Source organism: Buteo buteo, unplaced genomic scaffold (genome assembly GCF_964188355.1).
Source record: "Buteo buteo unplaced genomic scaffold, bButBut1.hap1.1 HAP1_SCAFFOLD_103, whole genome shotgun sequence".
Classification (NCBI taxonomy): Eukaryota; Metazoa; Chordata; class Aves; order Accipitriformes; family Accipitridae; genus Buteo; species Buteo buteo.
In genome coordinates this window covers 139,539-167,435 of record NW_027439267.1, presented here as the reverse complement: position 1 = coordinate 167,435, position 27,897 = coordinate 139,539, and the positions used below count along the sequence as shown (strand labels likewise).

The 27,897-nt window shown below is 57.5% G+C and overlaps 2 protein-coding genes across 3 annotated transcripts in view; both read right to left on the bottom strand.

Moving 5' to 3' along the window:
- Window positions 1-3,946: 3,946 nt before the first annotated feature.
- LOC142027999 (maestro heat-like repeat-containing protein family member 2B) lies at window positions 3,947-10,222 on the bottom strand. Of its 2 annotated transcripts, XM_075022147.1 has the most exons (9): window positions 9,475-10,222; window positions 8,433-8,539; window positions 7,839-7,991; window positions 6,584-6,729; window positions 6,175-6,337; window positions 5,705-5,880; window positions 4,953-5,090; window positions 4,645-4,756; window positions 3,947-4,470 (listed from the first exon to the last, which is right to left on the bottom strand). In XM_075022147.1, the coding sequence occupies exons 1-9, from the start codon at window positions 10,007-10,009 to the stop codon at window positions 4,420-4,422; spliced, it is 1,581 nt and encodes a 526-aa protein (XP_074878248.1). In that variant the 5' UTR covers window positions 10,010-10,222; the 3' UTR covers window positions 3,947-4,419. The 2 variants fall into 2 exon arrangements, with proteins under 2 accessions (XP_074878248.1, XP_074878247.1); XM_075022146.1 differs by having other exon boundaries at window positions 3,947-4,756.
- Window positions 10,080-27,897, bottom strand: part of LOC142027996 (maestro heat-like repeat-containing protein family member 2B) — a 28,300-nt gene continuing 10,482 nt past the window's right edge. The window contains exons 3-25 of the mRNA XM_075022142.1: window positions 25,135-25,540; window positions 24,472-24,611; window positions 23,102-23,224; window positions 21,153-21,318; window positions 20,668-20,766; window positions 19,938-20,089; window positions 19,467-19,610; window positions 18,856-18,948; window positions 18,067-18,361; window positions 17,534-17,607; window positions 17,090-17,209; window positions 15,970-16,077; window positions 15,096-15,776; window positions 14,776-14,917; window positions 14,035-14,087; window positions 13,488-13,595; window positions 13,120-13,239; window positions 12,797-12,919; window positions 11,803-11,964; window positions 11,453-11,575; window positions 11,057-11,124; window positions 10,575-10,710; window positions 10,080-10,469 (exon numbers count right to left, since the gene is read on the bottom strand). Of these exons, the coding sequence (XP_074878243.1) occupies window positions 10,080-10,469; window positions 10,575-10,710; window positions 11,057-11,124; window positions 11,453-11,575; window positions 11,803-11,964; window positions 12,797-12,919; window positions 13,120-13,239; window positions 13,488-13,595; window positions 14,035-14,087; window positions 14,776-14,917; window positions 15,096-15,776; window positions 15,970-16,077; window positions 17,090-17,209; window positions 17,534-17,607; window positions 18,067-18,361; window positions 18,856-18,948; window positions 19,467-19,610; window positions 19,938-20,089; window positions 20,668-20,766; window positions 21,153-21,318; window positions 23,102-23,224; window positions 24,472-24,611; window positions 25,135-25,210 (3,696 nt within the window). The 5' untranslated portion in view covers window positions 25,211-25,540. The remainder of the gene's footprint in view (window positions 10,470-10,574; window positions 10,711-11,056; window positions 11,125-11,452; window positions 11,576-11,802; window positions 11,965-12,796; window positions 12,920-13,119; window positions 13,240-13,487; window positions 13,596-14,034; window positions 14,088-14,775; window positions 14,918-15,095; window positions 15,777-15,969; window positions 16,078-17,089; window positions 17,210-17,533; window positions 17,608-18,066; window positions 18,362-18,855; window positions 18,949-19,466; window positions 19,611-19,937; window positions 20,090-20,667; window positions 20,767-21,152; window positions 21,319-23,101; window positions 23,225-24,471; window positions 24,612-25,134; window positions 25,541-27,897) is intronic.

The window sequence follows — 27,897 nt, the reverse complement described above, 5'->3', positions numbered from 1 at the left end:
TTCAACTAAAAATGAGATGCAACAGCATTTAAAGCTATACAGAGCTCTTTCAGCTGGATAAAAAAGCATGAACACATTTTCTTCACTCCTCTCAGTCTGGCTCATACCTCAAGGTCTGCATAGGTTGCAGAGGGTGATTTTTAAATTCCTACAGTCTTCTCAGAGTTTAAGCTTTAAGTTAACACGAAAAGATAGATTTGAGCTTCCAACACTGCAAGATACCGCTGTAATATGGCATCAACAGTCATGCCATTTTAATCAACAATGTTCCTATTCAGTGAAGCACATTTCTGATCTTCAGCCAAATCATGCAAGAGAAAATTGCATTCATACTCCCTGGTACTGCTGCTTCTCAGTAATCCATTACTGCATTGAAGCAGGTCAAAAAACCTGTCTCAAAGACACTTCTGCTATCAGATCTTCAGAGGAGGGGCAGAAGGGGCAAAAAGCAGCACATCTCCAGCCCACAGTCCCACCAGGGCTCCTTTACTCACAACTAGGGACACTCATGGACCTCAGCAAAAATGGGACAGTGGTGAAACACACTCCCAGAAGGCAAGCCTTCTTGCCTCCCCCGAAAAATGAAGCCAGACCTGCCTAAAGCTGAAAACAAGGCTGTAGAAAACATTATTCTCTGCAAACCGCAGAGAGCCGTGCTCTGCAGAGGGAAAGCTCCCATCTAGCTGCCTGCACAGGCACGTACCTGGGACAGAGAGCAGAAATCACAATTTGGCATCTCAGACAGGGACACAAGAACCCCCTTCCCTGCCTGCTACTGATATTCAGCACGATACCGAGATGATGAAGAGTCAGGCAATGTCCGAGATTCTGATTCATCTCTGATAATCAGAAAGTAGCTTTACCTGCACCCTGGGACCAGCAAGCAGCCAGCTCCTTCAGCACCTAGACATTTTGTTGGCAGTGAAAAGCTTCATAATCTTAAGCCTTTACTTCCAATTCAAATACTTCATTTACAAACAGCAAATAATATTTAAGTGCTGTTAGTACTGGGCAGATAAACATCTAGTATCTTTGGAAGAGAGGCAATCCACAATCTGAAGGAAATGCAGCATGGCTTCTTCTGCCTTTTTATTTATTTTATACTTAATGCATTATTATCATCCTACAATATGTGTACTATTTTGGTTCAGTAATTAGGTTTCTTCTCACAGTTGCATCCAGGAAGACAATCTCTTCTGGAAGTTGTCTTTTCTGTCGGTGAATAATTAAAGGAGTATTTTTGGCAGGACATTTTTCTCTCTTCCATCATCTTGGGTTTTGGTTTGGTTTGGTTCTTTTATGCCTAAGCTCTTGTTTCCAGCTTTTGTATCCACCTGTGTTTGCACTGTGCTTAGTCAACACCAAAGCCCAGACATCACATATTTGCAGTCTTGGCAAGTTTTATGAGTCCTGACAACTGTGTAGCTGAATTTCTCACTAATCTTTCAGCAGGACCATAACCCTCAGAACCTCTAAAAGAACTTTTACCCCTAAATTCTTGTGTGCCATGCGCCCATCGACTGAATAGCACTCCACAAAGCACTGTTAAATCTTTCAATTTCCAGGAAGTACATGCAAATTTTATGCCACATTTGAGAAAAGAAAATCAGCTCAGTAGTAGAGACAAAACAGAGAATTGGTCAGATGACAGGAGTGATTTAAGGTTACAGCAGATCACTAACTGCACTCAAGTCAAAATCTCAATGAAAGCAAAGATAAATCTCTTTTTGGACTTATTAGCAAGTGTGTCACCAAAACAAGAGTTCTCAAACCAAATCCCTAAACCTCAAAAGTGTTTTGGGAAAATGTATTTTTCCCCCCCCTCTCAATGTTGCTTCTTTACTTACAGTTGTGTCTCATTTTTTTAGCTTTCCCCTCTACCACAGGATCACAGCCCTAAGAGATGCCAATACCCTGACACAGATTTCCCCAAGAGCTTTGGCATTAGCACCAAATGCCACAATGCCGGTAAAGTCATGAGAGTCAGCAGAACCGATAAGCAGTGGAGATCCCTTAAATTACCTTTTCCTGGCACCCTGAACTGCCTCTCCACACAGAGAATGAACTGGGGCGACAGCTGGGGTCGACAGGTGGCGACTATTCCTGCAACTCCATCCCGACTCTTGCTTGATTTCTGCCTTTGGCTTCCCGAGGGCAGGCAGATGTTCGGCCACTGCCAGGGAAGCAGAGCTTCCTCACGCGTAATGGTGACCTGGGAAGAGAAGCACCACAACCCTCAATGCCCACCCTTCATCCTTGTCTCCCTGAGCGACGGACCTCCCCTCCCACGGCATTCCTGCGAGCAGTCCTGTCCCATTCCCTGCCCGCTGCAGACCACCCACCTGCAATTAGCAAGGGCGGGCACCAAATGAACTCCTCCTGGAGCCTTGCACAAGTGCTTCCACTTCAAGAAGCACAAGAAGAAGCGGGAGGGCAAGACGGGTTCCCGCCGAGCCCCCCTCGTCCAAATGCCTGCCGCTGGAGAACGCCCAGCTCAGCCGCTTGCCCTGCGCCTGGCACACTCAGCTCCCAGGACTGCCGGAGCCCTCGGCACTGCAGGTGCCTAGAGGAAACTCCTGGCCCCAGGAGAAGGCCCCACCTTCTTCTCCCATGGGTCAGCACAGCTGGGGAGGGCTGCCAGTCTCCTCCCTTCAGGCGGTGCTGCCTCGGAGGATCGCTCCCCTCGGCTGCCACTGTGCCCTGCTTTGGGGCCCGCCCTTCCCTGAGGCGATGTTTCCTCCGATTGGCTGCATGAGATCGCTCCTCCCATCCAGTGATGGGTCAGGCGGCTCATCAGTCATCTCTGCTTTGCTCTTGCCAGCTGTGATTGGTGGAGCGGGCATGCCCCGCCTCCAACCAACACCCCCCCCCCCACACACACCCGGCAGGGAGCCCGGCTTTTTCCCCTCTTGCCACCTCTCCTGCAGGCCTCGAAGCTTGACTGGTGGGTTACCTATCGATCACATGCCTTGCCCCCGCCTCCTCAAATGCGATTGGCTGTCCTGGGCCCACTGACTCCCCAGGGACTGCTGGGTGGAGGTTGCCAGGCAACGAACTCCACCTTTAGGGCTGAGAGCCTCAGCATGGAGCTGTGGGCCCTGAGGAAAGGCTGGGGGTCATCAAAGGCGGGTTTGGACCCGAAAACCGAGGATTTCGGCCCGAAACAGGAGGCTCTGGGCACTACAAAGGATAGGCGCGATGCTACAGCTGACGCTGGGGACCCTGCGAAGGAGGGGAACCTCTTGGTTCCTCTGCCCTTTGCCCCAGGGTGCCGTGTATGGGGCAGGACTCTGGACTCGGGGAGAGGGAAGCTTCCCCTGGGTCACGGGCAAGGCTGTGCCAGCCCAGAGCACGCAGGAGGTTGCCACCTCTGAAGACCGGGACGAAGGAAGACTGGCCAGCTTGGCCCTTGCCGGTGCCCCCGCCACAGCAGGAGCCCCCCTCAGCCTGCTGTTCAACCCAGAAAGGGGCTCCGTTCCCGCTTACATCCTCACCTTTACCAAGGAACACCTTTAGGAAGGACTGGGCAAGGCGGAAGCACGTGCTTCCTTTGAGCGAACTTTGCAGAGCGTTCCGTTTGGGTCACGCGCGTGTGGTGGGACCCGCGGGACAGGGGGCTGAGGCTCACGTGGGCTCGCAGCCGGGCCAGCGTGCACAGCAGCCCAAGGGACAAAACCACGTCTCTGCTGGTGGCCTCCCTGTGTGGAGCTGCCCCTGCCCCCTGCAGATGTGCGGAGGCTCGCTGGGGGTGAGGAACAGCACCAGTGGGGCCTGGGTTAACGGGCAGGGGTCCAATGGGCCAGCCAGATGCTACTCTCCGTCCCTCTGCTCGGCCCCTGTGCCGCTGCTGACCCTTTAAGGTCCCCCCGCCATTCCCCACTCGTCCCCCAGTGCCCCCCTTCCGCCCTCTGCCCACACACCTGTAACCTCCTGTGACCCCCTCGGTTCCCCCCAGTGCCCCCTACTCCCCCCAGTGTGTCACTGGGCAGTGCTGTGGGGGGTCCCAGCGTGATGGGACACCGGGAGGGCGAAGCCTGCTGTGGCGATACGGTCGGGGCTCTCGCGGGCTGTTCCCTGCACCAGCGCGGGCTGGTGCTGGAGGTGGTCGTGCCGCGGTGGGAGGGGTGGCGAGGGGATCCCCATGGGCAGTGGGAGGGCACGCCAAGGCCCCAGGACCCCACGGGGAGACCCCTGCTCTGGGCTCTGTCCTGGCATGACTCCATTGTCCCCAGCCCGGGAAGATCTGAGAGGGGCCCCACAGCTGGCAGCCCCCAGCCTCGGTGTCACCCACACGTTGTCTCACCAGCTGCCAGGGTGCTATTAGGGAAAGAACAGATACACTCCCCTTTCGGTGTCTTTTGATGAGCTTTAATTAACTCCGTGGTGCTGGCTGGGGCCAGGTATTGCGGAGGGATTGCTCTAGTGCCTGCCTCGCTCGGAGGTCCCTGTCGTCCTGCGGTCCCGAGAGATCTGGAACAACACCACAGGCAGCGCCGTGGGGACCTGGTCCCGGCCAGGTGCTCCCCTGGCCACCCCGCTCCAGGGACCCGTTCGCCAGGGATCTTCCCACAAAAAAAGACATCCCAAGCAGCAGTATCTCGGTAAAAGTCCTCTGACCCCTTCCTTCCCCATCTCCTGCCTTACCTCAGCAAAGAAAGCTGTAGCTGTCATCCGCAGTTGAACTGAGCAGGAATTCAGCCACGGCAAGAGGTTCTTCACCAGACAGGGGGAGACGACTCCAGCGTTGAGCAGGACACTGCGCAGGGGTCACAAGCGAGGGACACAGTTACCCAGGAAGGCCACAGGCCGGGCCTCCAAAATTCACTTGCGCTGATGCAGACACTACTCTTCAGCTCCCGACGGCTTCCCGGGCACGCCGGGAGGGTCCCAGCGGCCATTTCCCTGGGCACAGCCCTGCAGGAGTTGGCCAGATGCATCCCTGGGGCTCTTACCTGGTCAGGAGACGCACCCCCTCAGGGTGAGCCACGGGGACTTCCAGGCGAGCCCACACTCCCCAAATCTCGAGCAGCTGCGTCCATTTCTGCGCCATGCATTTGCCCAGCACCAACTTTATAGCTGAAAGGAAAATCCTGGCAAAAGAAACAAAGTGCAAAATAAACAAACCCAATCAAACAAAACAAGTCCAAAGAGCACCACCGCCAGAAACCCCAAGAACTCTCAAATCGCAGCAGGTTCGGGGAAGACTGATCTGCAGCAGAGCTAAATACCCCTGGAATGATGCTTCACAGCCTTCCAGACTGCAGCTAACGACACTGGCATTTTCTTCATGCCCCAGACCCACCGAAGCAGAAGAAAACCCACGCCTCTAGACTGACTCCACGCTAGGTGTCAACCAAGGCCAACACCTCATACCTCTTCCCACCAGCCTTTGGCCAAGAATGACACCAGTGCCCGCAAGAGTCACTGCTCCAGCGGGGGTCCGTTGAGGGAGTGCAATGCTATTGTGCACACAAGGGTATGCAGGAGGCAAGAGGACGGCCATCCGCAGTATGAGCTGCGTAAGACCTTCCTGCCTGGGAGCTGGAGTTGCTCCACGAAGGAACAGAAGTAAAACCAACCGCGACGACCGCTTTCCACATCTAGGAAGTGGGGCAGGCGAAGCCCTCCCTCAGCCCCACAAAGGCACATGCCTTGGCACGGGGAACTGAAGCCAGCCCCTCCATCTGCCCCTTCGGCTCTTTACCTGCACGGCTTCTCCACATGCAGTTGTTTCCAGCTGGTCATGAGCAAAAGCTGCCTCTCCCCACCCAGCATTTCACTGGCCCACCTGAGCAGGCTGGGAAGGAGGTGGGGAAGCAGTCGCCTGAGCTCCTCCGTGCTCCTCAGGGCAAACACCACCTCGGAGATGGCACGGGTGATCTGCAGAGAAACATGACCAAGAACCACCTGTTCGGGGAAGGCCTTTTCCCACCAGCCTGGTTCCCCCGCCTGCCCAGGGTGGGGGGTCACTGTCCGCACTTGTCACTTCTGCGACAGCCTTGTGGCTCAGGAGTACCAAACTGCCCTGGCTCCCCGCACTCCTTGAGGCCGGCCCAGCACAGCGCCCTGCGAATCTCCACGGGCACCCGCAAAGGGCACCTGACTCCCTTGCGCCCAAGCGTGAGTTAGCAAGCAGATGCCGAGCTGCAGAAAGGTGTCTGCCGTTGAACGTACCGTCAGAGTCTCCAGAGCAGTCTGACAGCTGTGCTGCTCACAAGGGGAGGAGTCCGTCCCCAGGCGGTCGTTTCCTGCTCTGTTTAATTTCTCCACTAAGCACCTCAGGATCTGAATCCCAAGGATGCTTCTCCCCAGGCTCCTCCACAGCTCCACCGTGTCACTGCAAGGGAAGAGACGTTCACCCCTGAGCCCGTATCCTTGCGGTCCTGCGGTGCCCTCAAACCTCCTCACCTGCAGTGCGGCTTACAATGCCCCACTCACAGCAGAGACACAAGCACGCAGTCTTGCAACACTCCAGACTGCTTGGGCAGAAAAAAAAGACCTGCTTCTCAACCGGACCCCCCCAGGGCAAGGAAGCTGCAGGGTCCCTGTTTGACTACAGTGGGGAGGTGGGTAGTGCCCGTACCTGTCCATGAGCAGACTCTTCTGGAGGAGACTGCTGATTACAGGCTCCTGGTGAAAGCGGGTGAGGAGAAACACTGCACGGAGCAGGAAGGGCCTGTGGGTGCTCTGCTGCATGTAGCTGTAAAGGGTGTTCAGGATTTTTGGCACCTGAATGGAAGAAGAGGAGAAAGAAGGGCTCCTTTACCCCCTCCTGTGGGGCCCAGGCAGAGTCATTCGGCACATGAGCGATGCCTGCTGCCTCGACACAGAGTCCAGATCCAGCTCGAAACCTCACGCCTTCCACCCTGCCTGACCCTGGCTCACATCTGGAGCCCAGTGTGCTCTTGGCAATCGTGCACCTGCATGCACACACGCACACGCATGCACACGCTCACATGCACAGCCTCGGTCGCTGCATGTGCCCAGGCCCAACCCCATGAGCGGCTGCGTGCCCTGTGTGCACACAGAGGACACGGACCCATTTCACGCTCAGCGCTTGGCTAACTCTCCCCATGTGTCCGTAGCGATGCAAGACCACGACCAAACACGCTCTTTGAGACCCCGCAGATGCCTTGCAGGGCCTCTGCAAGCGCACGTGTCTCCTTCCAGAGGAACCCCGTTCTCCAGGGACGCTTTTCCTTGCCTCTACCCTCCTGAGACTGAGTTAGTCTGCACTGCTTGAGCCACTGGTGGCCCTAGAGCCCAAGCGGAGCGCAGCAGAGCGTGAGCGGAGGAGAACAGGAGCCTTGAAAGGGCAGGCACAGCACGAGGCCAGAGGCTCCCAGGCTACAGATGGGCAGCAACTAGTGGCTAAAGGAAGGGCACCTCACAGGCTGGGTAACACCACAGTCGGGGAAAGCAGTGAGAGCAATGAACAACTATGCAACCTGTGGAAAACCTAGCGTGCCCAGCAAAGCTCAGAGTAGATGGAATTGGGGACCAGTGAAGAAAGAGAAGGGTGAGGTGGGTCCCAGGGCAGGGAGGACTGACAGTGACCCCAGAGGAAGGGGAGGAATGGCAAGGCTGGTGCCTCCCAGTGCCTCACTCATGGGAAGGACCCGGACCAATGGCAGCCTTTGGACAAGAAGTGCCCATAGCCTTGTCACCAGCCGGAGCAGGCGCCAGCAGCGGGTGCTAATGCACGACTCGGACCATCAGTAGCCCCTTGGCTCGGCACACAGGCGGCATTTCTTGAGCCCATGCCAACTGCACAGGGTGCAGTGCAACAGCCAACAGGAGAAAAGACGAAGTCTAATGGAAAAAAAGCTCTCCTTTACCTCCTGGACTATCTCCTCTCTGCATTCCACCAGGAAGATGAACACCCACTTTCTCACTGCTCTTGCACGTGGGGGCATGACATGCAGCAAGCTGTCCAGGATGGCAGTCAGAAAGTCCACAGCCTGTGCTGCAGGGATGCACCTGCAAACAGCCTGGAGAGAAGTCAGGAACAGGAGAGCCCGCATCACAGCTCTGCCCCAGCGATTCGGAAAGGAAAGGCAACTTGACGGGACTGTTAGTTCAGCAGTCATGGAGGGGCCAGTCTCTTGGCCCTCCTGCTGTGCCTACAGTGCTGTTTACATCTGGTGCAGCTAACCGATTTGGAAGTGTCTACCCCCTTGTTGTTTGCTTATATACCAAATTGGTATTCTGACAAGAGCACTCACGCACGCACACGTGTGTGCAAACGCACACATCACGGTGTCTGCTCCAGCGTGCCTTAAAGGACGGTCTTGCCTCAGAGCCTCCTGCTACTTGCTAACAACAGCTGTCCTGGACAGCCCGCTCTGGAGACAGAGACTCTGGAGGGGAGCAGGGAGACGTGCAGGAGCCCAGGAGCTGGGCCCCCACCCCACTGTTTCGGGGCCAGTTACCTTTGTTATTTGGGTACAGGTCTCCGCAAAAGTCTCGGTGTCCGGGCTGTTCAGCTCCTCACAAAGGCACCGGATCTCATCTGCCTGCGGCACCTTCATGCTCTTGGCTGGAACAAACAGCAGGAGAGAAGAGGAGTCACGTCTACAGAAAGCCAACCTCTGCCCCCAGATACCAATAAAGGAGAACCCCCGTGGTGGCAGGGAAGGCCACAGGGAAAGCCAGGGCCCTCCTGAACTTGGGGCAGCGGGATTTCCTGAGCCTGATAAATGGCTGACAAACCCCGGGCTGGAAAGAGCCCTCTTCCTCCTTAAACCTTTTGCTGGGGCTTCAGGGTTTCAGCAGCCTCTGCTCCTAGCAGCTGCGTCCCCTATTCCCACACAGGCCGCCATCGTCTCTGGGAGGCAGGAAACCTCCCTGTGACTTCCTCAGCACAGGCAGACCCTGCTGCCTGAAGAGGAAAGGCTGCAAACTCAACCCTTTGCAGCACGCTCTGGGCCTGCAGCTCAGATCCCTCCTCCCTGCCCAGTTTGCTCTGGGCAGCAAATTGGCTTCCTCTCTTGTGCTCCCCAGGAGATTTCTTCCCTGCCAGGGATGACTTTGGAGACTGCCTGGGTAGCTGCCTGTCTCTCCAGGCTGAAGGCAGGGAGCGAGGGGGAAGGCACCCTCTGAAACGTCGGGGACCTCATCCGAGCGAGTTGTCTGACCACCCTCTGTCTCTCCTGCCTGGACCGTGGAGAGGGACAGACGTGGAGGGGGACAGTCCCCAGCATTGGTGACGACGTCCTGCTCTCAGACAGCAGTGAGGGATGGCCCTGACCACCCAACCTCACGCACGCCCCGGGGAGGTGGGACTCGGCAACACTCTCTCAGGGATCCTTCCTGAGATGGGCAGGGGGGCAGAGGGCTAACAGGGTGGGGGCACAAAACCAGCCCAGCACGTTGCCTCCCCCTTCCCTCCACGGGACCCCGGTGGCGCCAGGCCAGGAAGGGAGGGAGGGAGGATCGGGCTGAGCAAGGCTGGGAAGCGCCTGCTCTCCTCACCTTGCATTTGGAGAAGGTAGCCAAGGCAGACCCATGCCCTCTGGTGGCACGTGTCCAGGCAGTCGCTGGTCAGAGACCCCAGCAGTCCCACCAGGGAGCCGAACTGCTTGTAGGGACATCCTCTCTGCAGGGGACAGCAGCAGGAAAAACGTTGCAGGCAGTCCCAGCGCCCGCTCGCCTCTACTGCCCAGCCTGCTCCCTGGGCAGCGACCAGGCAGAAGGGCTGCCCCATAATCCCAGGGGCCCCGAAAGCCAGCACCCAGCTGGGCAGGGCTCCTTTCCAGGGCCACGAATGGTGGGAATGGGGCACCAGGGCACGCGGAGGGTCCCTACTCACCGTGAGCTCACATCGCTCCTTGCAAGCGCCCAGCACGTGGGTGCAAACCCGCAGGGCTCTCTCCCGCTCCCATTCTTTGGCTGAGGTGAGCCAGCCCTTCAGGACCTGGGGCAGGGGGCATCTCTCTCGCAACAGGAATCTTTCTCTCCCCGAGATCCCTCTCCCTCTCCCTTCTTCTCTGGCCCCTTCCTGGCGCATCCCCCGCCCCACCAAGCACCGGCCCTGCAGCCTTCACCGCCTCGCGCTATGCAGCCGCCTCTGCCCTGTGTCAGGTCTTGCTTCCCTGCTGGCGTCTCCCTGCTCCGGCCTTCCCCCCAGGGCTGCTCTCGCCCAGCTCAGGGCTGGCTCTTGGCTTTCCCTCCACCAGGGCCCACTTCGCTGCCTGTCCTGAGGCTGCAGTGGCCAGGCACTCCTGACCCCCAGCCCCGGCCAGATGCACAGCCCCAGAGCAAGGAGCCAAAGCCCCATTTGTCTGGAGGAAAGGTATCCACCTCCTATCACCCACTAAGGTCTCGATTCTCTGCCCTGGCAACGCTTTCCCTGTTGCCCCGTGGCTACTCACGTGGAACACTTTGCAAAAGCAGGCAGAGGTCGCCTCAGCCTCCAGAAGGGTTTCTATGAGGTGGCCTAGATCTTCCATGCCTCTCCTGTGCAGAAGCTAAAAGCAGCAAAGGAGAGCTGAGGCTATGCATCATGGGGGCTGCCAGGGTGTGCTGAGGTGGGATCCTGACCCAGAGGTGGGCAGGCACTGGCCGGTGGGTACCTCCATGTTCACAGCTGCCCTCACACTCTTCCTTCCCTTTTTCATCTGCTCCTCGGAAGGATGGGACAAAACACTCTGGCAGCACACTGCCAGCAGGTTGCCATTTTCCTTCCTGCTCAGAGGCGGCCTCAGCTTGCTGGCCAGAGGAAGAAGGGAGACAAAACAGAAAGGGGATTTACTAGCCCTCTCCAGGGTGGTTTAAACCACAACTGAGTCCCTCCTAATCGAGGGCCCCAAATCCAACCCCCCCAGCCCATGCCAGCGAGCACTGCCTTCAGCTCCAGCAATTCCTACCTCCTCCCAGGCAGCAGGCAACCCCCCCACCCCCCCCAGGTTAAGGAACCCCTGGGGCTCCCTTCTTCTGGGAGACACCTGGAATGGGGAACACCCTCCCACTCCACAGCCCCAGCAGCTCCTGGCCCCATGCTCAAGCTGGGCTGGGGCACACTGGGAGTGCCCAGAGCCTGGGGAACAGACCTCACCTCAACTCCTCCAGGGCCTGAAACACTCCATACACCAGGGAGTCCCAGGGCTCCCTCTTTATCCAGTCCTGCAAGTCCCAGAGACAAGTGCAGAGTTGGCAGCGGGCAGGGACACGGGACAGCCCTCCCGCCGCCCCGGGGACAGGCTCTGCTGCCAGGCTTGGGCAGACGCTGCCCCATCTCCCCCACGGAACCCCAAAGGCACAAAGGCACTGCAGGAGGGACCCTGCTCCTCAGCCACAGCCACCCAGTACCAGCACCCGAGGGCCCCACCAGCTGCGGACACAGCTCCAGGAGCTCGCGTGAAGCCGAGAGGCCATCATGCCTCTGGGGAAACCAGGCTGACGGCACAGCCCAAAACTCCCCCGTGTGACGGCTCCAGCTACGGACACTCACCAGCAGGGTCCGCATCGCCTCCTGCTTTAAGGAGAGCTCAAAGCTGCCGCAGTCGCCCACAGCCTGGATGGCACAACTGACCTCGGTGATGCTCTGCACCAGGGCGAGCTTGAGCTGCAAGTCCTGAGGCCAAAGAGAGCAAAGCACCCCTTGAACTCTTTGAAGGGCTGAGAGGTGGAAGAGGAGCATGGGCAGGGAGAAGCCACAGAGGGCTTGCATCTGGACACTGAGGACAAACCCCTCCTTGGGAGGTCTTTAGGAAGAGACCGCCCATCTCGGTACACCCCAGCCCCGAGGGGCCGGAGCTGGGGCACCCGGGCATCCCCACCCTACGCGCCCTGTGCTCCTACCCTCTCTTTATCTCTGGAGAGCCTCAGGATGTTGCCCATGATTTCTTTATCCACACAGGTGAGCAGCTGCTCCTTGGGGGCATGCAGCGCAATGCCGCTGTAGGTGCGCATGAGAGCAGCACGAATGGTCCGGGTTCGCTCCATCTTCTGCCGCCGCTGTACCTGTGTCGACAGAGATGCCCTGAGACATCAGCCCCGGGACTCCTGCGGCGGGCTCCTGCGGCAGGCCCTGCCCCGCACCCTCGCCAGCTCTTTGTTTCCCCCAGCACCTCCCAGCAGCTCCCCGAGCTGCGAGTGCTGGGGCTGGGAGTTGTTCCCACCCCGCAGCTTGAGTTCTCTCTCTCGGAGAGGGAGGAGGTGCAGCCAGCATCACACACGCTGCTGGCTGTTATACCACTGACTCGAGAGGCCGGGGAGCTGTCTGGAACCTTTCTGCGGACAGGTACCCGACATAGCCTGTCACGGTCCTGCTCAGAGCCGTGCAGCCTGTGCGGGTCAGTGGCGCAGATGAGCCCGGTCTGCTCACCTCCCCAGGCCAGGCTGCACTGCTCTCTCTGCAGGGCCCTGCCCTGCCCAGAAAGGCTTCCCCACAGCCCCCAGGTGGGGAGCAGAGCCAACGAGACCTCACCAGGCTCCTGCTCCCAGCCCTCAGCTTTGAGGAAGGGGCAGAGTGTCACACTGTGCCCACCCCCTTGTCACCAGCTCCTGCTGAAGTTAAGTCAGGGCAATGTGGCTGCGAGCAAGCAAGCAAGCAAGCAACTGCTGCAGCTGCCCCAGCTGGGTGGCTCTGATCCACCAGGTGCCAAACCCCATCCTCTCCAGAGACCCCTCAGGGGCCCCAAGGCCAGGATGTCCCCTCTGAAACACAGGTCTCGGGTAGCTCTTCCAAGAAGGTTAATCTCAAGGCAGCTGCCACAGGGTGGCTGCTGCAGGTGTAGAAGTGGAAAGAAGGCCAAAAAAGGAAAGCCAACCAGCAAGCCCCTCGTTCCTTTACCTCCCAGCCCGTGGAAGCCTGGCGGGACCAGTCTCTGGTGAAAGCGGCAGAGAACATAGTCACCGTGCCCAAGACCAGGTGGAAGTGGCTCTCGGCAGCGTGGGACACAACAGAAATCATTCCCTGCAACCACGGAGAAACGGGGAGTCGGTTCCAGTCCAGGCATTCAGCCGTGGCCAGCGACCGTGGCCGGGCAGGACGTTGCAGCAAGCCGGAAACAGCAGCAACGGGGAAAGGAAGGAGGTCTGGAGCTGGGCCAGGAGCAGCCCTCCCTCTCCCCCAGGAAAATCCAGGGGCTGCTCAGGACAGGAGCATCACCTCACCTTGGCCTCAGACAGCTCCACAGGGTTTGTCTCCTGGAGGAACCTCAGCACCTGCCCTTGGACGTGTCTGAGGTCCTGACAAGCTGCCAGCACCGTCCCAAGAGCCTTGTACAGGAAAAGCTGAAAGAGAAGAAGCCGAGCCCGAGATGCAGTCATGGCCCGACCCGTCAGGAGAGGGCTGGCCCCAGATGGACCCCACCACCTCCGGGAGCAGGCAGAGCCGGCCACGATGCCAGGCTGTGGCCAGCCGCTGGGGCAGCCCAGGGGAAACGCCTTTTGGGGACGAGGGAAAGGAAAGCAGTGAAATCTGCCTGCGTGGGCAGAGCACCAGCGCCAGCTCCAGCCCCAGTGCCGGGCAGGACACACACCTCCTCCCAGGAGCCGGCAGCAGAGCTGCCCAGCCGCTGGCTCAGCTCCTGGCTCAGGCCTACGGTCCAGGCCTTGTCCTCCACGGGCTCCAGCGACGCTCGCAGAAACTGGTGTGAACGGGAAAGGAAGCGAGTGTTCCCCAGACCTTGGCCAGGGCCCTTTCCACGCTCACGTGTCCCGGGATGCTGCGGGGGAGAGCTGCCGGGAACGGCAGTCTCCTCCCTCACCCCACCCAAGCCTCTTTTCACCAGCTTCCCTCTTCTCCTAACGCCTCATGTGAGACCCCCCGGCAGGCCGGACTTAGAGGAGGAGGCAGCGCTAAGGCGCGTGCCACAGCGTTAGAGGGCATTAGCCATCAGCCGTGGCACGTGTGCAGGCAGCAGCTCCTCTTGAGTGGGCAGGCACCTACTGCCGGGGGAGGCGCAGGGTGCTCAGGAGGTGCCCCCACCTCCTGGTGCCTACACAAGCAGCCCCGAGCTTCCTCCCACAACTTTGCTGCCTCTTCTCCCCCCTCGATTTGTGACACCCCCCGCAAGGATGCTATACCTTAAGCACACGGCGCTCCCACTCTGCAGAGGCCAGGGAGCTCTCAGTTCTGCCTAGGAAGCAAGAGGAAGCAAAAGCTCTCGCAGCTATTTAAGCTCACACCAAAGACGAGTCTGGCGCTCTCCTCTGCAGTCCGACCTCCCAAAAGTCCCAGGCCATCAGGCTAGAGAGGGCCTACGCGAAAGCCCTTGCGAGGCCAAAGACACAGGAGGGATCCCAGGGGCGGTCGTCAGAGGCATTGACTCAATCTGGGGAAGGACGCACTGGCCGCAGCAGATTCCCACTGAGCGACTGCAGCTCCCACAACAACTCCAACCACCCAGTCCCAACACACATTTTCTCCCGAGCCACCCATTGCCTTTTGCCCATTTCCAGCCCTTCTCCCAGGCTACTGCCGAGGACAGCTGCTGCAAACCTCGCCTGGCCTGGGGACTTGGTCCTCCAAAGCCGAGGGCTGCACCCCCTCCAGGAGCACCAGTCACGTCCCTCTCCCAGACACCATCCTTGGGTGATGCCAACACCTGCCCTCTGAGGGGACATCAACGGCCCCCTCCATCCCCTGGGCCGAACTGATGCCAGGGGACAGCTGCCCCCAGCCTCAGCACCGGCTCCCTGGAAGGGGAAAGGCAGCAGAGCAAGTGCTGGGGAACTGGGGACAATTGCCCTCCGTCGCGCCAGGCAGCTGCGTTTTCCTGCCCCCCTCCCTCCCCTCCAGCCTCTCCCTCCCCACCTGCACTTTACCTTCCAGGTACTGCAGCAGGAGGGGGATCTCGGTCGCCCACGCCGCCCCCAAGCCTCTGTGGATCCTGCCGTGGAGGGCCTGCAGCAGCTGCAAGGCAGCGACTGCGCGTTCGCGGCTCGGGTAAGGAGCTGCCGCCACCACCTAGAGGAGGGCAGGAGAGAAGGGTCGCTCCTGCCGCCAGAGCCACAGCTTCTCCCAGGAGGGAGCTCGGGAGGGAGCTCGGTGCCGCTTGGCTGGCAGCAGGCAGCCGACGGCTTCACCCAGGGTGCTGCCAGCCCTGAGAACGGAGTGGGATCCCTGATGGGCTCGGGCATGCTGCCTCCTCCTTGGGGGCTCCCGGCGCTGGCCTCAACAGCATCTCTACCCCGGGATCTCCCACCACCCCTGGCCAGAAAAGCTCTTTCCCCAGGGCCCCGCTACTCACCAGCAGTCGAGCCAGCAGGGCCTGGGGAGCCGGCAGCCGGGCTGTGGGGAGGCAGAAAGGCTGGGTGAGCCGACGAGCCTCACGCCTCCGATAGCCCCACACAGGGCTGAGGGCTGAGAGCAGCTGCGCTGCAATAGCGCTGGCTGGGGGGCTCCCCAGGGCTGCCCAGCAGGAGATGAAGGCAGCTCCAGCACGGCCAGGAGCGAGCCCCGGCTCACCAGGAGAGCGCTGCGAGCAGGAGAGCCAGGCCTCTGCGCCGGGCAAGGGGCCACGCAGGGCAGAGCCCCTCGTGCCCAGCAGCAGAGCCTGTCTCTGCCCTTTGCTTTTCCTGGGCTCCTGCTCAGGGCTGGTGGGGCGCAGGGAGACGCGGGCTGGCCTGACCCCTGGCCAAACCCAGCAGCAGCACTCGCTGGGGCTCCTACCTTGCTCCTGGGAGTCCATGGCATCCGGCTCCTCCTCCTCGCACCCCGCTCTCTCCCGTCTCTCAACCAGGGCTCGGAGGCAGCGGGAGAGCGGGATCAGCATGCCGCTGTACTGGGCTGGCACCACGTACTGCAGCAGCCTCGGCCACAGGAGCTGCAGAGAAGAACCGGGCAATTCGCCACACTGGCATTTCCGCTCAGCGCGAAGACGAAAAGGACGGTCTGCATTTCACTGAGCCTGGTGCGCTTCAGCGCAGGAGGGGACAGGTTCAGGGCATGGGGGAGCACACGGAAAAATGTCCTGAAGGCAAGAAGCGGCCACAGCAGCAGGACAGAGGGCAACTTACTTTGGTCATCCCTCTCAGAGTGACGTCCAGTGAGCCCACGATGTCCAGGCACAGGGCTCGAATTGCTCCATCCTCTGGGTTTTCCCAGGCAAAAAGGCCTCCTGCCACCTGTAAGACAGAGTTGGCAAACCCCCAATTACCTTCAGCTCCCAACTGATGAGGCTCAGGCACCCCTCACCAGTGCTCTTCTTGCTCCTGTGCCTGCCCCCCTCCCGATGGCCAGACGGACCCAGCTCGAGGACCGGGTCCCAGACCCTGGGAAGGACTGGGAAGCCTGGGAGCAGACAGTGCCGCTGCTTGCCGACTCGGTCCCCTGGGGCCCAAATGCTGCTGTCGTGCCACCAAAGCAGAGGTGAGGAACGTGCCCTTCAGCAAGGCTGTGCTCAGTGCCAGCCCTGGAGGCAGCACACCCAGCCCGACAGATGTGGAGGAGCACCCAGAAGCCCTTTCCTTTGCCCTGCTCCCAAAGCAGAGCCTCCCCGAGCCTCAGAGTGACGCACATGGATCTCCCAGCTAGAGGGAAGGTGCGGCCAGAGGGAATGTCCTCGGCGAGTCAGCGGGAGGCTCGGCCATCCCCAGCTTTCACCTCCTGGGCACCCAGCTGAATGCTGGGAAACGCTCACCACAGGGACTGCCAAACGGCCCGTCCCCTTGCCAGAAGGGATGTGGGCCCCCAGACTGTTACTGGGTGGGCAGGGTGTGCTTTGGAGGGCCAGAGCACGAGAACACCACAGAAAGCTCCTCTAGCCAGGCCCACCTGTCCGCACTGGCTGTGTTTTGCTCACCGTCCATCAGCATTTAAGGACGGAAGATGTCCTGCCCCTACAAGACGCTCCCTTTGCAAGGCGGCTTTGCCGAAGGCGCCCGTGGGCACAGCTCGGCACCACAGTGCTGGGTGGCATGCCGAGGTGTAAACCCACATCATCCACTGACATCTCCACCAACATCGGCACAGACACCCACGAGGAACGGCCATTCGGAAGCGGCTCTGACGGCAGTGCCAGCGCCGATGGCTCTGCAGCATGGAGCTCTCCAAGGCCAAGGCCGCCGGCAGGAGCCCTCAGCACGGTCCAGGCACTGGTCAAAACAACCAGCCCTGGGTGTCCTGCTCTGCCCTTACCAGTGTGCCCGAGGTCCGGCTGAACTCGCTGAAGATGTGCCCCACCACATCCCATGGCCAGCAGCTCTGGGATCCGGAGCTGAGCAGCTCCCTGCTGAACTCCAGAACTGCCCTCCGCACCTGCCAGGGGAGAGTGTGGTTATGACCCTCCTGTTCAAAACCCAAAGAGTTTGCGCCTTTGTGGCTCACAGAGAGGTGGCAAGGCCACGGCAGAAGCTTTCGCTCCTGGCATCAGGGCTGGGCTTCAGCACCAGGCTGGACGGGCATTTGCCCCGCAGAGCCCAGAGACCTCCCCGCTCTGCCCTGCCAGCTCTCCCCAGGGAGGAGCCATCAGCCACCACCTGGGCAACGCGCCAGCACTTCCCCAGGCCCTCTGGCTCTGTCCCAAGGGAAAGGGTTTCTCTGCCTCCCCTGGTGGCACCCTCTCTTCCCAAACCAGTTCACCTGGGCACTGGGGTCACTGCACAAGGAGCGCATGGCCTCCACCAGCTGGGGCAGCTTCTCTCTCACCGCAGGTGCTGGAAGAGATACGGAGAGGTGTGCATTGAGGCAGAGCCCCAGTGGCAGAAGGGATCCCCTGAAGCTTCCAATGGGACAGAAGAGCGGGGCCTGACTGGCTTCACGGGAAGCAGCGGCGTAGTCGGAGCAACCCCACTTCCAGAGGCTATTTTACAGGGACCGAAGGCTATGGCAACAGAGAGAACAAGAGAAACAGCACGGGTACGAGCAGCTCCTGTGCAAAGCAGCCCACCTGCCCGCCCACCAGCCTGCCTGTGTTACACGCCCGTGGAGCGCCGTCCCTGGTGTGCCGGCATTTCTAACTGCCGGGGGAGAGCCCTGCTGCGGGGCGTCAGCTCGGCTGGGGGACCCGCTCTTCGCAGCTCCCTTTGGGTGCAGGTGCACCACTTTCGGCCCGTTCCTGCTGTCAGCCCAGCAGCCCCAACCCCTGCCTTGCGTCCCTGGTCTGTGGCACTGACCGTCAGCGCGGGCCAGCGCTCCCAGCAGGCCCAGGGCTGCCACGCGACCGGCCTCACTCCCACCGCTCAGCTGGGAGTGCAGAAACATGCCTGTCTCCTCGGGGCGCATTCGTGCTGCGGGGAAGAAATCGCATTCTGCATCAGCAGGCAGCTGTCCCCAACAGCCAAGGACAGGGAGAGAGCTGCCACGGCACGGCGGGCCATCGCCCAGTCTCCTCTCCTTACCCTGCAGCATGATGCAGCGGGACAGCACTGCCTTCTGGGCAGGGCCAGCCTCCTCGGTCACATCAGGGAGCTGTGGGAGCAAGATCCATTTTAGAGAAAGCGGCATCAGTGCTGAGAGGGACCGAAAAGTAATGGCGCTCTCCGTTCTCCTCTCCCTGGGCACTCTGGGCATGGGACCCACAGCCGAAACCCAGCCCACCCCACGGTGGCCCCGGGCACACACAGAGGTTTGCGGCAGCCCAGGCTGCCCAGGAGCTGAGGCTGAGCAGCGCTGAAAGGCTGCCCTCAGGGTGCTGGCGCTCCAGAGTCCTCCTGCGACTTGGCCGAGAGGGAAATGGCTGTGGGAACCGGGCTGCCGCTCAGGCCCGTTCCAAACAGCCAGGATCAGGCCTCCTGCAGCCTTAAGATGGCACCTGGATCGAAGTCCTGGCATGCTCCAGGCCTGCAGGAAGGTCCCAGTGGAGGAACGCCCTGCTCTGCCCTGCCAGCCGGCAGGTCCTTCCCTTCCGTGGCAATCATGGGTGCAGGCCCCAGGCTTGCGGCAGGGCGCAGGGCTCCCCTTACCTGGCGGCGCACAGCGGTGCTGATGGCAAGAGCCGTGCCCTGCGGCATTGGGGTCTGAACTCCCTCCAGGATCTCCAGGACATAGCTGAGGCTCTACAAGAGAACGGGGGGGAAGAGGAGGCTCAAGCCACCTAAAGGCACTTGGGAATGGAGAAACCCAGCACGTCTGGGATAAGGGGAGCCCCTAACATCAGCTCCCAGGGAAAAGCCTGACGAGCAGAGCAGCATCAAAAGGGTCTCCTTCCTCGGAACGGAGCCCGGGCTTGACAACTCAGTTTCCCACTCATCAGACCTCGCCAGTCGCCGCATGGGACTGGACGTGGCCCTGGGCATTCGGGCAAAGCTCTTCCTGCACACAGAGCCCCAGGGAGCTGGCAGTGCCTCCCTTCCTGAGCAGATGAGCCCCAGGGACTCTTGCCTCCCTCCCGCCCTGCCCCGGGTTTCTCCTTTTCTGCCCAAAGAGCCCAGGAAACCTCAGGCCTCCTCTGCTCTTCCTGTTCCTTCTCTAAGGGCTTCCCAGCTCCTCCTGGCACCCCACAGCTCCCCAGTGCCTCTTAGCACTCGCGCAGACCCACCCCAGCAGCCACGCCAGGCCCTGCGCAACATCTCACCTCGGTGAGCCGGGAGTTGTCTCGGACCTCCTGGTATTGCTGCAGGAGCCAGAGGAGCTGCTCCCAGGTCTGCTCTCGGTGCTGCTCCTCATGCAGAAGGACCCCCAGCATGGCAGCCACTGCCCCGAGGACAGCCTGCTTGTCCTGAAGAGGGAAGGGAGAGGCTCCGCTTGGAGGGCTGAAGGTCTGCCTAGTGCTCAGCATCCCCTGAACACCGGTCTGCCCTTCCCACTGGGAGGGGTTTCCCTTTCCCTTCTGCCCTGCAGAAGAAGGGCTCGCTCCAGAGGAGAGAGAGCACTTCCCCACCCTGCTACCCCAGCCCTCCCTGCAGAAAGGCCCCAAGGCTCGGCTGCTTCCCGTCGGGAAGCCCCCTTCCCCTCGGCCCTCTGCTCGCACCCCACTGGGCACAGACGGACCCAGCGCCATGGACATCCCTGCTGCAGCCCCGGGCGTCAAAGCAGTACTTCTCACCTCTTCCTCCTTGCAGTCCAGCCAATTTGCCACCACATAGCGGAAGACCGGGTAAATGGCTTCACAGAACTGTGCTACCCCCTTGCGAGGGAAGGGGCATTGCTCCCAGCTGCAGAGGTATGTACTGACTCCTTTCGACCATTGCTCCAGGACTGCACCAGGACAAAGGAAAAGGGAGCATGTGAGAGTCTGCAGCAGGGACGGTACCTTGCGTTCACGCCCAAGCCTGCTTTAAGGACGGTCCCAGGCTCAGCAGGGCTTCCCTGGATCTGGATCTGGATCCAAGGGCAATCTGTGCTCTTGAGGTGCCTGGGTTCAAACACCCCACCGTTTCTCTCCTCCTCACACCCATCGCACCTTCTCCTCCTCAACGGCCCCTTCCCCTCCAGCATTTCCAACTGCACACCCTTCCCTTCCCTTTTCCCTTCCCTTCCCTTTTCCCTTCCCTTTTCCCTTCCCTTCCCTCATACTCGCCCTTTCAGAGTAGGGAGTTTAATCCCAGAGGGAAGCGGGGGAACAGAAACCGTGGGAAGGGACCCAGGAGTTTCTCCGTGCAGCGCTGCCGCGTCCCACCCACAGAAACCTCCTGGCCTTCCCCCGCTCCTCCTACACACTCGCTGCAGTTTGGGATTGCCCCGGGCTCACACCCACCACGTTCCCTCTGAGATCACATGGAGGCATCGAAGGCCGCCCCTGCCCCTAAGACCCCAGCCAAGGAGCCGACACTCACCACTGCAGATGGCATGCAGGACCTCGCCGCTCCCCACCTGGGTCAGCACGGTGCGCAGGGCGAGCAGCGTCATTCCCACAAAGGGGATGCACCGCAGGGCTGCAGAGGAGGCAGGGACAGAGGGACCGAGAGGGTCGGTGAGAGACACGGGAGACTGGGGTCCATCCCTGCCAGGGCTGGGGCTGCTGGGCCACGCAGGACGTGCCGGAGGGTGTGGGACGGGCTGCCTTCCCCGGGGGGAAGCCCTTTGGGGAAACGGGGAGGACGGTGGGGGGCCAAGACCCCGCGGGTTTGTCTCCAACAGGTTCCCACCCTTTGGGAACTGGGATCGGGCTGATAAGGCAGAGCTGCCAACTGGCCCTGGCGCGGAGCAAGGAGGCACGGCAACTCCGTAGCCCCCCAGTTCAACACAGGGCGTTTAGGGAGGGGGAGGATCCCTTCTCCTTGTTATCACAGATCTCTACCCAAGGCCCAGGGTGCCATACCATAGCTGCGGGCCATTTTGCCCAAGGTGAGGAGCACAATCTCATCAGGGACCTTCCTCATGGCCTTCAGGTGGCTCTGGAGCTCGGACATGACAAAGTGGAAGTGGGAGCGGGCCAGAGCTACCAGGACGTCACTAGCGGCCATCTTCACGTCACCTGTCACACCCTGCAAAAGCGTCACAGGTTAAACACTCCGGAGAAAAAGGCTGAGGCACTAGGGCAGGCTGAATGACCCCATCTCCTCTGCAAGACCCCTCGGGACAGCTGTGCTCGGGGCCGAGCGGCTGCTGCCTCTTGTACCCTGGGATAGGCGAGCAGTTCCCTGGCGAAATGAGGGAGGCTTTGCCCCAGAACAGCCTTGTGCTGCTGCCCCCTCTCCCTCTCCATGCAGATGCCAGGATCAAACTGCCACAGACTCAAGACCCCCCTGGGACCTCTCCGTGGGGCTGGTGGGTTGCCACGGCCCTTCCTCAAAGCAGGACAAACAGTGTTGAGCTTGAACCCAGCTGTCGCTCAGTTAGAAACAGCCCCGAGTCCGCTTCTCTGCACAGTTCCCTGCCTCCCTGTGGAGTGACTGCTAGAAGTGACTTATCAGTATGTTCCCCGCACCCCCTTGAGGGAAGGCAAAACCTCCAGGGTGGAATGCAGTGGACACGCAAGGAATTGGTTCCCTAATAATTCTCTGTGCAATGTAACCTGCAACCTTAGATGTTAGCAACACCAAGGCAGTTTGGTGTGCTGACCCTAAGAGAAGTAACACGGAGGGTGGAGTGGAGCGGAGACGCCACGGCCAGTCTCTGTGATGTTATCGCAGGGATAGGGAACTGGAACGATAGGAAGGGTAGGTCCCTGCATTGAATCCACGGAAGCAAGGAGGTAAAATCATGGGGGTTCTGTCGATCTACTGCCCTACTTCTGATTTATCTCCTAAGTGCCCTGTCCTGGGGTACTGACACGCAACATCACGTCCTCTGGGTGAACTTTGCTCATTAGAATACCAAAACACACCTCCATCCCAAAAGCTACCCGCCTCCAAAGTGCAACCACCCCTCACTGAGCCTGCGCTCTGAATTTTTTTCTAGCATGTCCTTTTAAAAGCAAAGTGAGAGAACTTAATACCAATCAAAGTAAAGGCATGCATGACTGGAGTCACTCGAGCTCCACCTAAATAGGAAAATAGTGTAAAAAGGCCCAAAGAAAGGGTGACTATTAGGGAAGATACCGTCGTGGACAAGTTGGGAGGACATCACTGCCTTCTGGGGTCAGTCGACAGGCTGAACCTCTCTTCCCCCCAGAGGGACACCTCTTGGGTGAGATTCGAACACTCGGCTGTACCGAGTGCTTTCCCGGGAAACTTAGAATTCTTTAGAGCTCTTTTCCTTCCATAATTTAATGCGCTTGTAGTCGACTGTATTATTATTTGCACGTGCCTTGCAGACAGTGTATTTATCATCGGCAATCCAAAAGAACCTGTACTCCTGTTGCTTTAATAAACTGTACTATTCATTAAAATCTAGCCGTGATAGTTCATTGAACGCAACCAAGCTCCTTAAGTCTGGCTGTGATAGTTCATTGAACGCCACTAAACTGAAAGTACAGTGCGCTATTTGTGCGTCCGTAATCGTGTTAGTTCAACATATTGAACGCGACCGGACTTACAGTGCTGAATTGGGCATCACCCAGAATCTAAGCCTAGCCGCCCCCAGCCCCTCGGACATCTAAAGACAAGCTGGAACGCAAGGGGGGTTATTTTCTGCCCAAAGTCTTTACCCTTTAACACAACACTCCCCTCTCCAAATTCCCTGTCACGACGAGTCCCCAGAGCCTCTCCCTTAGGACCTCTGCTGGGTCTGAACAACCGAGGAACATCTCTGCGCCACTCTGTATTTCCCCCAAAACCAGGGGCAGAGGCAGGCTGCTTGGGTGGCCTTGAAAGAGAACAAGCTCACCTGGGCTGCTCGCATGTCACTCAACGCCTCTGCTATCAGGCGGTTCACAACGCCACTCGTCAAACAGCCGTCGTCTCCCCACAAGACGCTCTCCAGCTCCCGGTACGTCTCCACTCGGTCACCCTGGGGATGGACCACAAAGGGGAGTGATGGGACTTGCTTTGCCCTTGTTCCCAGGGAGCCACGACAGAGACCTGCTGCCCCCCAAATCATCTGCGTGACACGGGCACGAGGGACGAGTTGCAGGCATCGGTCAGGACAGCCACGGGGAACAGCAGGATCTTCCGCGGTGCCTCTGACACGAGCAGAGAGTCAGACAGGGAGATCGACTCCACCGGGGCAAAAGGCCACATGGGAGCCTGGGCGGTCACTCCTGAAAACGGGGGATGGCGGAGGTCAGGGGGAAAGTGCCGGACAAGGAAGGGTGTGACTGTTCACTCAACTCCTGCCTAGATTTTGGCTAACCCAGCTCCTGCTAAGGCCTGGTGTATGCTGGGAGCAGCACCATTAGGTCAAAGCGAGAGCACCGCGTAGGCAGGACGCGTGGCTAGAGAGAGCTAAAGGGCCATGATGCAGCCATTACCAGCTGCGGATGGCTGTCTCCGGCAGCCATTACCTTTTGTCTGGCAGTTTCCTCAGAATCCACTAACGTAAGGAAATGGTATAGACCCAGCCTCCAAGCTGGAGGGTATAAAACATCAGCTTACTCAAAAAGCTTTTGAAGCAGATCCAACAGCAGCTGAACTGCTGAGGCTTTCATGCTTCCCGGTGCGACACAGGGGACGCCCACACCGTGATGGAGGAGGAAGGGTGAGCGCTCTCTCGGTTGGCTCATAGGTTCATAGCAAAAAAATTCTTTTTTTTGCTCATAGGTGCACGATATTAAGAGTTACAGATTATAAGTTATGAAACCTTATGACTTGACTGGTGAAGGAGTGAATTCACATGATAGACGAGTCTGGGAGAAGGGAATTGAGCCCCTGTCATGTTTTTTCATTGTATTTCTTACTGAGCTCATGAAATAAAGTTGAAATCACAGCGTATGTTGTCCTGTACATTTGAGAGATCCAAATGGACCGTGGCAAAGGGGAAGGCATGGGAACGAGACCATGCCCCGAGGAGGGGAAGCCGTGAGCACCCTGCGCCTTGGGGCCCAGTGTTGCTCCTCGCACGGGCAGGAGCCCCAGCACTGGGAGCTCCCGGGGAAAGGAGTGGGGAGCAATGGCATTAGTCCAGCTTGAGCAGCAGGATCGGCGCCTGGGGACAAAGCGCCTGCAGGAGGGCAGAGGTGCTGTCAGGTGAGACGCCCCTCTGCCACGGCACCCGGGGAAGCCAGGGGCATGGAGGGGAGCCCTCAACCCCCACCTCACCTCATGGTCTTGCAGTCGCTTTAGCAGAGAAGTCCCGACGGCCACAAAGGTAGTGACGGCCGCAGGGACAGTCCCCGTCACACCGCCTCTGTCCTCAGAACGCGCAGGTCTGGACTGGGAACGCACGCATGAGCAGAGAGCTGCAAGAAAAGAAAGAAATGGCTTTGCTGGCTGCAGGGCTTCGCGCCAGGGAGGGGTGAGGATCTTCCCAGACTGCCCCAGCACTACCAGCCTGTGCTGGGCTGTACTGGCAAGAGGGAAGTCAGTGGGATGAGGGGAGGGAGTCTTCCCCTCACCGCGGCAGTGGGAAGACCACCCTGGGGGACTGGGCCCATCCTGGGCTCCTCAGTGACAGAACGGCAGCGATGCGCTGGAGTGAGTCCAGCACAGGGGCCCTGAGCTGGCCAGGGGACGGACACGGGCTCCGCAAGGAGAGGCCGGCAGGGCTGGGGCTGGGCAGCCCTGACAAGAGCCGGCCAGCCCAAGTCACCTCTGAGCGGTCCCCAGCTGCCTCACGGAGGGCAGGGAGAGGATGGATCCAGGACCCTCTGGGACGTGCCTGGCAGCAGGATGAGAGGTGATGGGACGCAGCCCCCAGCACCCGGCTGGGACAGACACTGCCTCCAGCACGTATCAGACCCCAGCCTCCCACCAGCCCCTCACCTCTGAGCGCTCTCATCCTCCGCATGGGCAGCAGGATCCCACGGATCGACACGCTGCTCCTCCAGGCAAAAGCCATGAGCAACTGGGGCAGCACCAGCCCCAGGAGGAAGATGTAGAGCCCAACCACTGTGACCTCACAGAGGGCTCCGGTGACATGGGGACATGTGCTGGGGACGCAGCAGCACCCTGGGGACCCCCCAGGCCCAGAAATGCAGGATTTTCCATCCCTTGAATTTGCTCATGGTCCTCAAACAGTTTTAGCAAAGACTTGCTCCAGACAGCCCTTCCCAGCTCTGTCCCTGGGAAGACTGGGACTTCTTTTCTCTCTCAGAAGAGAAGACTTTTCCTTCGGCAGGGGACTGATACGGGTGGGGTGTCCCAGGCCCTTGTGCCTGAAGGCAGGAGTCTGGAGAAGAACAAGCAGCAGTGGATGGGGATCAAGTCAGGTGAAAGGCAGAACATTAAAGCAATTAAGTTTACTAAGAGTAAAGAAATGAGTCTTAGGACCATCAAGAAGAAGGAGAAATGTTTGTAGAGCACGCAGATGGAGTAGTGCTCACAGAAAAAAAGTACTATTTGCGAATAAAACAGGATAAGAGAAGGAGAAAAGTACACAAGCAAAGGGGTCTGGAACCAAGTAAGTTGCAGAGAACCAGCTTCTTGGGCTTTATACACTTGTGGTAGACCTACCTCTTCCTGCCACATCTTATTAAAGAGAATATATTTATTTTGCTTTTCCGTTCAGCATTTGTTGTTGATTTTCTTTTCTTGTTACAGACAAACCATTGTATATTTTGCTAATGAAATATATTTCAAGTTGTATAGTTGAATCCCAGCCTATTAATCAACAATGTAGAAAGCTATCTTTTGACTGCCAAATAGAGCACAAACTGCTCGAAGTGTTTTATTTTAATGCTCTATAAGTAGTGGCTAATACTTCAGCTATATAAAATGAGCTATTGATATTTCAGTGCATTCCTATTTGGAGTGCAGAAAGCTTCGGATTTTTTCATTTGTATGTAATTAGGCTCTAAATTTTAATTATTTGCTCTACAAAGAAGGTAGAGAGTAGAGATACAAACATAAACTTTCTCCTGTATCCTTGTCATTTAATTACCATCATTTCACAGTCTAAAATACAAAGCTTTTCTCAACCACCTAATGAATGAGGTTCTTGTGTAATTGAATGCAGGGATATGACTGAAGAGCAGTAACTTCTGTGTCATTTAAAAATATTAGTGGAAAACAAAGTATGTGAGCTTTACGGAATAGGCAACACTAGTGAGCAGTATATTTAGAATATCTTTCCTCTCAGGACCAGGAAAAACAAAAAAAATGTTTTTACTCAGTAGATATGACATATGCTTATATCTGTAACACTTACTTGTTCACCCTACTGAATAAAGCTGTAAAAGTGCTTTTCTAGGTTTTCAAAGTTTTTGAAGTGCTTAATTCCAGCACCGGTAGAAGAGAGTAAAAAAGATTCCATCCTTCTTTGTGCACTATGATTTTGATTGATCACTTGCCAGTAAATTAACACTATACAAACCAGTGGACAGTAAAGGAATTGCATACATGGCGTTGAATGTACACTTTGAAAATGGTATTTTTCTTCTCCCCAACATTCTGAATGCTAATATATAGAAAATAAAATCTTAGCCTAAAGCTCCAGCCTCAGGCTGTGTCTTCAGAGACAATGATTACAATCTCTCTGTAAACTGAAAAATTTCAAATACAATTTTGAAGAAGAACAGAGAGACAGGAGAAGCTCAGTTTAAAGCTTCAAAGAATTTCTTGTTCAGTTAACTTACTTTTAACATATTTATTACTTTGGGGAGGAATTCATCTGCTGGATTTCAAATTTTCAAGCAGGATTTCCTACCTTTCTACATGATTTCCATTTTTTTCTCTCTACTAAGGGATTAAAACAAACCACTGCGGGGGTTTTTCCAATGGATTTTAGACTTAACTTTATTGCAAACAAATGTTACCAGTTATCCTCTCTATCCAGCTGGTTGGTTTTCTTCTTCTAGATTCCTAATATGCAGTCTCACAAACAAAAAAACCAAGATCCTTACTTGCTCCGCCCTAACTCTTACTATATGCTGCTGGTGCATCTGAATGAAAATATTTCACTGTATGAAAAACATATTTTTGACAAGCCAACAGCAATTTTTAAAAAAATTATAAATTCTCAGAATAGTAATTTATCCCACAGTTTGGATTTAAAAATTTGAAAAAGATCTCATCTGATGAGGTATTCATTTTAAGCTCACAACTCATGTATCAAATCAGTTTTCATAAATCTGAAAAAAAAAATAAAAATCATCTCTTTGCTGAAAAAAAAATGATAGACTTCAGCTAAAAGAGTTTTTCAGAAAGTCATGTGTGTCTGTAAAGAGATGCTTACAATAAAAGTGCCTCTTAGCTACAGTGGTCTTGTGTACTTAAGCACATCTACTTTGATTTGCAGCCAATATCCTGATATCAAACCAATTGTCCTTCTATGTTTTTCTTCTACTAAACTGTTGTTTGTTTTTTTTGATGACTGTAAGTAGTAGTGCACGTGACAGAGCTGATAAGGAATCCAAATTTCTGCCAGCCTGTGTCTACATCCTGTTTAAATAACCCCCTGTTAACTCCTATGGAAGCTGACGCAGCTGCAAGGAAGATACTATATAGTTCATTATGCCTTAAAAGACCTCGTCTGACTTGATCAGCTCATCCTCGTAGTACTTCTGGTAGTACTTCTGAAAAATAGCT

Coding starts and splice junctions, on each gene's coding strand:
- LOC142027999 (XM_075022146.1), bottom strand. CDS start 10,009: ATGCGCCAGGAAGGGGCCAGAGAAGAAGGGAGAGGGAGAGGGATCTCG. Junction 8,540..9,474: donor CTACCTTCTCCAAATGCAAG/GTGAGGAGAGCA, acceptor TGTTTGTTCCAG/CCAAGAGCATGAAGGTGCCG. Junction 5,881..6,174: donor CTGCTCTGGAGACTCTGACG/GTACGTTCAACG, acceptor GTTTCTCTGCAG/ATCACCCGTGCCATCTCCGA.